This window comes from Python bivittatus, unplaced genomic scaffold (genome assembly GCF_059951505.1).
Source record: "Python bivittatus isolate LINGU-HERP-01145 unplaced genomic scaffold, Pbiv_v1 ctg000080_np1212, whole genome shotgun sequence".
NCBI lineage: Eukaryota > Metazoa > Chordata > Lepidosauria > Squamata > Pythonidae > Python > Python bivittatus.
The window spans coordinates 13,995,541-14,007,272 of NW_028277035.1; the positions used below are offsets into that span (position 1 = coordinate 13,995,541).

The 11,732-nt window shown below is 42.5% G+C and overlaps 1 protein-coding gene across 5 annotated transcripts in view; it reads left to right on the forward strand.

Moving 5' to 3' along the window:
- NACC1 (nucleus accumbens associated 1) overlaps window positions 1-11,034 on the forward strand; it is a 29,436-nt gene extending 18,402 nt beyond the window's left edge. For 3 of the 5 annotated variants that reach the window (XM_007420959.4, XM_025168562.2, XM_088133589.1), the window contains 5 exons: window positions 482-1,469; window positions 3,644-3,817; window positions 4,935-5,040; window positions 5,299-5,396; window positions 5,755-11,034. In XM_007420959.4, coding sequence (XP_007421021.1) covers window positions 515-1,469; window positions 3,644-3,817; window positions 4,935-5,040; window positions 5,299-5,396; window positions 5,755-6,014 — 1,593 coding nt within the window. In that variant the 5' untranslated portion in view covers window positions 482-514 and the 3' untranslated portion in view covers window positions 6,015-11,034. Of the gene's footprint in view, window positions 1-121; window positions 212-481; window positions 1,470-3,643; window positions 3,818-4,934; window positions 5,041-5,298; window positions 5,397-5,754 lie in introns of all 5 variants that reach the window. The other 2 variants (XM_088133588.1, XM_088133587.1) reach the window with 2 other exon arrangements.
- Window positions 11,035-11,732: the final 698 nt, after the last annotated feature.

Below are 11,732 nucleotides of genomic sequence, written 5' to 3' on the forward strand. Positions count from 1 at the left end.
CTCGAGAGAGTATGTAAAATGGTTGATTGTGTGGACTACTTCATTTCTACTGCCTCCCTAATAGAAGGTGTGGTCCACAGGGTTCATATGGCCTATGAACCCCTTTTTTTGTGGTCTACAGAGGCCCTGGAGATCACACTATCAAAATTTGGCAACTAAGTACCAAATTGTGGAGATGGAAAGAAAGAAGAACAGAAAACCAAAGAAAGAGGTATAAGCTGTCAGATTGATTTAAACATTTAAAAGCACCTTTTAAAAATGCCCTATCAAACCCTACCTCTCCTGTTTGCATGACATCACCACTTCAAGGCCTTGCCCACTGTAGCCCTCAGCTGTTGAGTTAAAAAAAAAGTGTGGGACCAGGCTGCCAAAAGATTGCCCACTTCTAGCTGATCTCTCTCTTTGGCCTAGTCTCCTCCCTTTGTTCTTTTTCCGTGTTCATTCCACATTTAACTTCTCTGGCTCCTTATTCCTTTTCCAGTGCACTCATCTGGGTGAGGAGGAGAAGAAGAGGATGGCTCAAATTCTCCAGATGGAGATCCCCAACTTTGGTAATAGCATCTTGGAATGCCTGAATGAGCAGCGGTTACAGGGGCTGTATTGTGATGTCTCAGTGGTAGTGAAAGGCCATGCTTTCAAGGCACACCGGGCCGTGCTGGCTGCAAGTAGCTGCTACTTCCGGGACCTTTTCAACAACAGCAAGAGTACGGTGGTGGAGCTTCCTGCTGCTGTGCAACCTCAGTCCTTTCAGCAGATCCTTAGTTTCTGCTACACTGGCCGCCTAAGCATGAATGTGGGTGACCAGTTTCTGCTCATGTACACAGCAGGATTCCTGCAGATCCAGGAGATTATGGAAAAGGGGACTGAGTTCTTCCTGAAGGTCAGCTCACCCAGCTGTGACTCACAAGGCTTGCACACTGAGGAGGCACCTTCCTCTGAGCCACAGAGCCCTGTGGCACAGACATCTACCTGGCCTTCTGGCAATACGCCCTTACCCCTGGTCTCTCGTGTAAAGACAGAGCAACAGGACTCGGACTCCGTCCAATGCACGTTTGTGGTTAAGCGGCTCTGGGAGAGCAGCCAGAAGGAAGGGGGTGGTGGTGGCAGTAATGGCAGCCGCAAAATGGCCAAGATCTCCTCCCAGCAGGAGTTGAGCGGGGGGAGCCGGCAGGCTCAGCAACAAGTGCAACAACAGCAACAGGCCCAGCAGCAGCAACCACAACAGGGCCAGCAACAGCAACAGGCAGCACTAACGGGGGGAGGTGGAGGGGCAGGCGTGGTCAGTGGCCCCAGTACTTCAGACCAGACAAGTCCTGGCACCTCCAGTGCCTACACCAGTGACAGCCCCAGTTCTTATCATAATGAAGAAGATGAAGAGGAAGATGCACCTGAGGAAGGCTCCGATGAACAGTACCGACAAATCTGCAACATGTACACAATGTACAGCATGATGAATGTAGGGCAGACGGGTGAGTGTCCCATGTGGACTGTTAACAAGTATTGTGGCTGTGTTCTGTTTGCTTTAAACAAAGGAAAGGGAGTGTATCTCACTCTACCTCTGTTTTGATGAAAACATTCAGTCAAGTGCAGAGATGAGATACAAGGGAGATCTTGGAGGTTGGGCAGTAAGCATGACAACACAATCCTTGAATCTCACCTTTGCATATTGGCTGCTTAGCTTTACATTTATTGCAGAAACAGATACACGTTGAATATGTTCATTTCTGTTTAAAAAGTGAGATGGCTATGCCTCTCTTTGATTCACAGAAATATGCAGTAGGTATCCACAGTTGACTTTGATTCCTGATATGAGCTTCCATTTGTTTGTGCAGAATGTATACAACATTGCAGTTGACCAATATGAAATAGAAATGGATGCATTCTGATATATTTCATGGGTGTGTGTGTGTATGTGAGAGAGAGAGAGAGAGTGAGAGAGAGAAAGAGAGATGCTTCTGTTATAATGTGTGAAGCAATGCTGAGAAGGACTTTAAACTAGGAATGATTGGAAATAAATGTCTAAATATTAATAATAATGGCACCCTAGAGGAGTAGTATGAATAATATTTATAGAGTGGTATTATACTTGTAAGTAGCTGGCTGACCAAGGCTTTGAGTCCATACTCTGAGGCCAAGCAACAATGGGAGAGCCTGCATTGGCTAGATGTTTTTTCTGCAGGTGACTTTTGTTCTCTTGCTCATAGAAGTAAAATAGGAGGGGACAATTTAAATCATCAAGTTGAACTCCCTGCTCAATGCAGGAAACCAATATCCATGACAGATGGCTGTCAGCCTCTACCTGAACACATAAAGTAAGGGGCGGGGGTAACTGCGACTTTGAATGTCAACCTGGGATGCTACAGTAGAGATGATGGGAACTTGTGTCTTCTGGACCTTTTCATGTCTTTTCTGCTCAAGGATTGGGAGATCTTCTGAAATACAACCAATAAAAATGTACATTGGAAAGTACAATCATAGCAAGATGTTTAAGCTTAGCAAAATCAAGAGTTGTCATTTCTGCCTTGGTGACTTCTAAACAGGGCTACTGGTGCTGTCCTCAAAGAAAGTTCAGAAATACTGGAAATGGTATAGTGCAGAATGTTCCTGTCACCTACTGACAGGCCTGAGCTAGCATTCTTCTGTAATATGTACATTTAGGCCATTCACAAATTGCTTGTTCATATACTACCCAAATCCAAGCAGTTGTTTCTTTTTTACCTAAAAGGCTCAACAGCCCAACAGCCTAGTCTCAGGGATTGACTGAGGAGACCTTACTGAAGGTTTCACCTGAGGTTGGGCCAGCTTGACCTCCACAACCAGTGAGTCTTTCTCTATTTTAACTTTAATATTTTGGGATTGCATCCCATCAGAGGTGCTTTAAGCACTCCATGCCATCCTTGTAAGAGGCAACTGAGGACTTTTCTTTTTTTCAGCCTTTGACAAATTCTTTTTGCTTCACGTCTGCTGCACCATATGTCCTTTGTTTTTCGTTAGTTTGTTTGTTGTAGATAGTTTTAAAGCATTGCATTCTATCGCTGAATCTGCTGAAAAAAATAGTGTATGGCTTGTTTTTAAAAAATAAAGAAAAAATAAGTATTGAGGATTCGATCACTTTAGAAAAGCTGCAATTTTCAGCCTCTCAGATTGCTTCCCAGACTATATTTCCCTGGTGGCTGAAGTTTTTGTGAAACATTTTGGGAATGTGCCCTATAAATATGGACGAGGAGGAGGAATAGCAATCTTCTGCATGAGATGACATAAACAAATCCAGCGCTAGTGGATTTTCTCCACCTGTCAGCATTGCACATCTTTGCTTCCTTTGTTTGTTATAGTGAGGAAATACAGCCAGACTACAACATTTTTATGGAAAAGGACTGAAACATAAGCTCATAAATGACATTCTGTGCCTGGGAGATAGTTGTTGTGATTCCATTTAAAAAAAAAGGCAGTAATTTCTGAGTTCAAGAGGATCTGTGAATTTGAATGACTTGCTTAAGAATACTCTTCAAGAGTGCATTGAAAATGTAGTTGCAGAGTTTAAACATTTCAAAGAGAAGAATAGTCTTGGTACCTTCATTTCATACCTACTCACCACATTCTTTCTCCAATTTTCCTCCTGTCCTTCCTTTTCTTCTTTTCCCAGCAGAAAAAGTAGAAGCACTGCCAGATCAGGTGCAGTCAGAGTCTCGCAACCGGATACGAGTGCGGCAGGACTTAGCTTCACTGCCTGCAGAGCTCATCAACCAGATAGGAAACCGATGCCATCCGAAGCTGTATGACGAGGGTGACCCAGCTGAGAAACTGGAACTTGTGATAGGTAGGCCTGCTTAGTGTTGAAACTGAGTTCAGTAAATAAGAAAAATCTTGCTTACCTCTTACCTGAGATTAATTCTGTTCTTTTTGGGGTTAATGTTGTGTCTAAGGGAAGAGCAATCCTGATTGTTACGTTATAGGAGATTTTGGGAAGTCTACTTATTCTGGGCAACATAACTTAAAGATGCCCCAAAATTAGCTCCCAAAATTATAAAGGAAAGAGTATTAGCATTGCCTGTTATGACACTTTGTAGCTCTCAGAATACTGAGCCATGGAAAAGAGATCTGAGGAAAATGAATAACAAAGTAACGTTATGCATGCCTTTTTCCACTGAAGTGGGTGTGGCATTACACGTGGGTATAGATTTGGAGTCCAATTTGTTGTGGGGATTGCTTGCCCAAAGCAGATCCACGTTTCATCCTTGTAGTTTTGCTCAATGGCAGCAGTTAAAATGATCTGAAAAGGACTCCATCATGTCCTATGACTTTTTGGTGAGTATAGTTTCTGAATATGGCATATAGGTAATTGGTCTTTATGGGCTTCCCCTGTCCTGCAAGGGACTAACACACCACCTACTGATTGGTGGCCAGCACTGAGTAGAAAAAGAAGAAACTGTTCAGTGCCTCAGTTCAGTCAGTCATATTTAGCAGCTCCTGCCTCTGTGCACATGCCAAAATCTTTTTTACTCTGTCTGATCTGAGTCGCTAAAGATACAAGCCTCTTCCAATCCAGCAAAATAATCTTTTTTGCAAGCAATTCCACATGTATAGAATTTCACAGCTCTTGTCTTGCTTAGGTTTGACTTTGTCCTCTGACATCTGCAAGCCACCAAAATTGCTAGCCACAAATATGGCTCCCAAACAGCTCATGTTCAGTATTACAAAGGCCATTTGTGTAGCTGACTTGGCAGCTGGATCAAAGCCACCAAATGAAGCCTATTTGCCAGCCCATTGTACTGCATCACAATATTGGAAGCAGCAAGAAATGGGATGAATCTCATCCTAACCTCATTATCTCTTGTCCATTACATAAAGCATTTGATATTGTGGTGATGCTTATAAGATGGTTCATTGGTCTATACCCAGTTTAAATGTACACAGCAGGCTTTGTTTCTACTCAGGTACTAATGTGTACATCACTCGGGCACAGCTGATGAATTGCCATGTTAGTGCTGGGACGCGGCACAAAGTGCTTCTCAGGCGGCTACTAGCATCCTTCTTTGACCGGTGAGTAAATGATCTGCTGTGTTATAGAGAAAGGAGTGTATGTATGTATGTGTGTGTGTCTCTTCCTCCTGTTTTCTCCTCCTCATCCTAGTGTGCCTTTCTGCTTTGGAGGTGTAGTCCTGGGCTCAAGGAGCAAGACAAGAACTCAGCTAAAGACAGATAGAATACAAATGGACAGAATTGGCCATTTAGAGGAAGAGCACATTGAGACACAGCATGTAATAAAGTTTTAATTGCTTTCTTTTGAACCATTGCTAGGAACACCCTTGCCAACAGTTGTGGCACTGGAATCCGCTCCTCCACCAATGACCCCAGCCGGAAACCCCTTGACAGCCGAGTGCTGCATGCTGTGAAGTGTGAGTGTCTCTTCAAAATATTTTTGGTGGGAGAGTGAAGAAAATACAGGAGTAAACTAGTACTTCCCTCTGGAAAGATGGGGGAGCCCGGGAAATCTAGCTAGTCCATTGTACTTAATCCCTTTGAGTTACTGAAATCTATAATGCTTACACCACAGATAAATGTAGTGCTGTATTTAAAAGCTTGGAAGTTAGTCCTTTCTCCCAGTTGCTGCTGCAGTTGTAAACTTGGCTCTGACTCTTCAAGCTTGAGTAGGTCTTGAGGCTAGAAACAGAGAGAGGCAAAGAGCCATGGGAATGTTCCCAATTGTCCCTATAGCAACTGTGATCAAGGTGGACCTTCATTTTCTTTCTTCAGTTTATTGCCAGAACTTTGCCCCGAACTTCAAGGAGAGTGAGATGAATGCAATTGCTGCTGATATGTGCACAAATGCACGACGTGTTGTCCGTAAGAGCTGGATCCCTAAACTGAAACTACTGATGGCTGAAGGCGACACCTACACAACCTTCATCAATGACACTGGCAAGATGGAGCCAGACATCATGGGTGTGGAGCACAACTTTGAGACCAGCAGCCATGATGGGGATGCAGGCACCTCAGCCGAGGGCCTCCAGTGAAGTGTGCCCACCTCTTTTTCCAGGCGATGGTTTTTATTTCCTAATTTGATTTTTTTGTAGAATCGTTTTCCACCTTTTCTCATTTTCTTTTCGTTGTTGTTGGTTTGTTTTTTGTTTTGGCAGAGGGGAAAGAAAGCATTGTGCCGTCTCCTTTTTTAAAACAAAGATTCTAAAATATTGACCTTACTTCCTCAGGCACCACAGGTAGTTTGAGTTCAGAGGAGAGATCCTGCTGCTGTTGCTACTGCACTGGCAGTTCCAACTGGCATTTCTCCTCTCTCACCCCCTCCTTTTGTTACTGCTTTGATAAAGATATTTTAGTGGGAGGAAGAACAACTAAATCCACTTGCAAATACAGGCCATGATCCAAGGAAGTAATGTCCAGAGCACTGCCTGTTCCCCCATCAGATGTGTGTTGTCTCCAGATTAGGGCTGTACAGTAACTTGGACTAACCATTAGTAAGTCTTTCCATTCTAGAGAATGGGGAAATGTTGGTGTTACAACAAACACAAGCAGGAAAAGGACTGATCCCAGCATTCTTGGGCTGTCGCCTTTGCTCTTCTCAGTTCCAGTCCTGCCCCTTCCATTTTTGCTTAGGTACATTTAGGTCTTAGGCAGGGAGACAGTTCCTTTCCTCTCCTGCCATTCTTGATGTCCTCACAACATAAGTATACTTGCACGCATGCACACTCTCATCTGCTTTCATGCCTCTGAACCTATGCACTTTCTCTAGCTGTGGCACACACTGATTTGTCCTGTAGTTTAGACCATTCTAATCTCCTGAATTAATATATCATGCAGGGCACTATCCTTGTTGCCTTTTTATTAGCACAGAGCCAGTACAGAAAACAAGAACCTTCCCTAAACTCGGATGCTGAGATTGGTATTATCCTCTAACACAGTCTCCATTTCTTCTAAGCCAGCTTTTTCTATGAAGTGGTTATTTTTAACACAGAATGTGTCTGCATGTTACTCAGTTTTCAGCCAGTTTGCAGTATTGGACATATCCATGCAGTCTATACAGTGACCAGAAGGGCTATCTCTCTAGGAGTTAATCGTAAAAGGCAAATTTATCTGTCTAGTTCTGCTGTCATAGCTAGAAATGTTCTTAGAATTTGCTTTTAAAATAGTTTTCATTAAAGGGTCATTCCCCTCCAGTATGTGCTTGTGGATTAGGGAACAGAATAGTAATGCTATGGATTTAAATACCAACCCTTTCTTCCGCTTCAGATAGTTTGCCAGAGGCAAACATCATGAGGTTTACAAAGCAGATTTTGATGGAAGACAGAGCCAAGGAAGAAAGCATCACTTCCTTAATCCAACCAGTGCTACATGTTCACCAACATGTGTGGATGTTTCAGACCAATCCCCAGCTCCAGACAGCTAGGAAGAATCTTTACCAAATGGTTGAAAGTCTCCAAAAAGTAACTAACCACAATATGAAACCTTACCTTTTGTTTTTCCCCACTAAAGGCCAATTTCATATTAATGCGGCTCCTGAGTTATGTTTAACCTAGAGTAAAGGACTTCTGGTTGGATTCCATCTTGAGATAGAAAGTAAGTAAGTGGGCAAAGCAGGAAATTTTGACTTTTCATAGTTTTGTTGGCATGATTAAGGCAATACAGGTAGTCCTCACTTAATGACTGTTCGTTTAATGATGGTTCAAAGTTACAGCAGCCCTGGAAAAAGTGCTTTACAACCTGTACTCACACTTATGACCATCGCACCACCCTCCACAGTCACATGATTGTGATTTGCAACCATTTTACGACAGTCATTAAGCGAATCACTGCAGTCGTTAAGCGAATCATGTACCCATGAAGTGAATTCCAGCAAAAAAGTCCATTGGAGAAGCTGGATTCATTTAATGACCTTGTGATTCACTTAACAACTGTTATAAAATGGTCATAAAATCAGGTCCGGTCACGTGGCGACTTGCTTAACAACCAATTTTCCAGTCCCTATTGTGGTCATTAAGTGAGGACTACCTGTAAGTCATAATCATATTGAACGAATCTCTCTCTTCCTTGGAAACCTTGGGATACTGAACTAGTTATTCTTGTTGGCAATTAGACCCTTTATTCCTCCCATTAACAGTCCTTAAATTATCCTTTGTGCATTCATGTTAGTTGTTGCCAGACACTTCCTAAGCCTTCCTTTGAGCCAATTAAAACCAATCTCCCCAATTGGGAAAGGCAAGCGGGGGGTGGGGGTTGTCAATCTTTTTAATAAAGGAACTTAAAGCTGGAAATCCTTGTTCTTGAACTTCCATGAAGACAAATTCCAAGGCATGGGTAATGTTACATCTCTCTCTGAAAAAGATTACAAATGCTGGGGCACCTTAACCCCACAATCTAGGATTCTTCCAAATAAGATGAGATGACAGCACCCAGGATTCCAGTCTGCCCAGCATTCTGAGAGTTGCAGTTCTAACATGTTGGACAGACGCAGTTTGGGGCAGACACCAGTTTCACTGGTATCTGATTTCACATGAAGGTATTAACCAGTGTCAGTAATGTCTCAAATGAATTTGTCTGTAAACTGAACCAAAACTGGCCTGGAAAAAGTTTTCCTTTTCCAAAGAAAACTCAACAGTTATAACTGAGTCTCAATAATTGTCTGTTTGCAAAGAGAAACAAGTTAAGGTGTAAATCTTTTATAAACAATTAAACCACCTAACTGTACTGGTTGTATTTCAGCAGGGGTTGCAAACTTTAGATTCAACCAGTTTTAGGCTAGGGGGATGTACATTTACTTTGCATACATATATATGTGTGTATCTTCTCTATATGAGGGGGGCTCAAAATCAACCCAGTTCTCTGTCTGAGAGATATACACATTCTGACAATTAGGTCCTGGTTGACAAGGGGAGATAGTTTTCATACCATCATCTAGCTCCAGAGTACCCCTTGGTACATTTATTTTTGTAACTGGGGAGGAACACATTTCTAAATGGTTTCACAAATTGATACAAATCTAGATTAATTTCACCAGTGTTGAACACTAAGAATGCCATATTGAGCCCACTTAGCTGGGAATAAGTGTGAATAGTGCTGCTGATTGAGCGTAATGAAACCTTTTTTGCATACCTTGATGGAACACTCGCCCACTACCTGTGTGAATGTGAATGTACCAGTCTTGCCTGAGAAGTAATGTGGGTGGATTCCCCCCCCCCCACTTTAATATGCTTCATGTGCATGTCCTACTTTGCTCAGAAAATAGTTGCTTTGTACTTCAAGGCATGTTGCTGATTTTCTTTGGTCAGAATAGGCATTCTTGTTCGTTGCTGACTTTAGTAAGTTCAGGACGTTTTCTAACACTGTGGGGAGGGGCAAAGAGAAAGATGACTACTGTACCTAAAGAGGTATAAAGTAATACTAATTTTGCAGGGAGATAGTTGAGAGATTTTTGAGCTCAAGCAGCCAGGTTGGATGGATTACTGGAGTGCTGGTCCAGGAGATTGCAGTTGATCTGACATGTTTTCAGAAAAGTGATTGTCCCAGTTTAAATGTACAGTGGGGCAAAAAAGTATTTAGTCAGCCACCAATTGTGCAAGTTCTCCCACTTAAAAAGATGAGAGAGGCCTGTAATTTTCATCATAGGTATACCTCAACTATGAGAGACAAAATGGGAAAAAAAATCCAGAAAATCACATTGTCTGATTTTTAAAGAATTTATTTGCAAATCATGGTAGAAAATAAGTATTTGGTCAATATCAAAAGTTCATCTCAGTACTTTGTTATATATCCTTTGCTGGCAATGACAGAGGTCAAACGTTTTCTGTAAGTCTTCACAAGGTTTTCACACACTGTTGCTGGTATTTTGGCCCATTCCTCCATGCAGATCTCCTCCAGAGCAGTGATGTTTTGGGGCTGTCGCTGGGCAACACGGACTTTCAACTCCCTCCAAAGGTTTTCCATGGGGTTGAGATGTGGAGACTGGCTAGGCCACTCCAGGACCTTGAAATGCTTCTTACGAAGCCACTCCTTCATTGCCCGGGCGGTGTGTTTGGGACCATTGTCATGCTGAAAGACCCAGCCACGTTTCATCTTCAATGCCCTTGCTAATGGAAGGAGGTGTTCACTCAAAATCTCACGATGCATGGCCCCATTCATTCTTTCCTTTACACGGATCAGTCGTCCTGGTCCCTTTGCAGAAAAACAGCCCCAAAGCATGATGTTTCCACCCCCATGCTTCACAGTAGGTATGGTGTTCTTTGGATGCAACTCAGCATTCTCTCTCCTCCAAACACAACAAGTTGAGTTTAGACCAAAACGTTCTACTTTGGTTTCATCTGACCATATGACATTCTCCCAATCCTCTTCTGGATCATCCAAATGCTCTCTAGCAAACTTCAGATGGGCCCAGACATGTACTGGCTTCAGCAGGGGGACACATCTGGCACTGCAGGATTTGAGTCCCTGGCAGCGTAGTGTGTTACTGATGGTAGCCTTTGTTACTTTGGTCCCAGCTCTCTGCAAGTCATTCACTAGGTCCCCCCGTGTGGTTCTGGGATTTTTGCTCACCATTCTTGTGATCATTTTGACCCCACGGGGTGAGGTCTTGCGTGGAGCCCCAGATCGAGGGAGATTATCAGTGGTCTTGTATGTCTTCCATTTTCTAATTATTGCTCCCACAGTTGATTTCTTCACACCAAGCTGCTTGCCTATTGCAGATTCAGTCTTCCCAGCCTGGTGCAGGTCTACAATTTTGTTTCTGGTGTCCTTCAACAGCTCTTTGGTCTTGGCCATAGTGGAGTTTGGAGTGTGACTGTTTGAGGTTGTGGACAGGTGTCTTTTATACTGATAACAAGGTCAAACAGGTGCCATTACTACAGGTAACGAGTGGAGGACAGAGGAGCCTCTTAAAGAAGTAGTTACAGGTCTGTGAGAGCCAGACATCTTGCTTGTTTGTAGGTGACCAAATACTTATTTTCCACCATCATTTGCAAATACTTTAAAAATCAGACAATGTGATTTTCTGGATTTCCCCCCCCCCCATTTTGTCTCTCATAGTTGAGGTATACCTATGATGAAAATTACAGGCCTCTCTCATCTTTTTAAGTGGGAGAACTTGCACAATTGGTGGCTGACTAAATACTTTTTTGCCCACTGTAGATAATCTGCCTTATAAATCTAAGGTGGTATTATACTGATTTCCTTCTTACAATTCCATTAAGGAACCCTGAGATAAGTGTTGTGAATTTTCAGATAGTTCTGTTTTGTCTGCCTTTCTCAGAATTCTAATTGAGGTGCCGCTATTTATAGAAATCCATGATGAAGTGGGCAAACTTTGTAGTGTCCCAATGCATGCCCTGCCTAGTAATTCTGTCAGCATTTGCTTTACAGTGAAGAAATGGCTCCTCCAAGATCTCGAAACTTAACTATTAACATTAACGCCGCTTCATACTTCACTGTTTTCACTTTCTTCCAGGTCCTCTTTTCTCCTTTCCTACTATTTTATTTTATGCAGGAGAGATTCATTTGTTACCCAGGCAGCAATCTACCCAGTGTTTCTATGGTGTTATGCTCAGTGATATAACTAAACCCATTCACCTCAAGTCGGATCAGTATTTTTCCTGAAGAAATGGAAGAGACAGAAGTTAACTTTTTAAAAATCATATACATTTTCTAGAAACCAAATAGGGGTATGTGTATAGCTTATTATTTTCTTACACTGAATAATCTTTAATTGTGTTCTAGTTGAGAAAAGAGTA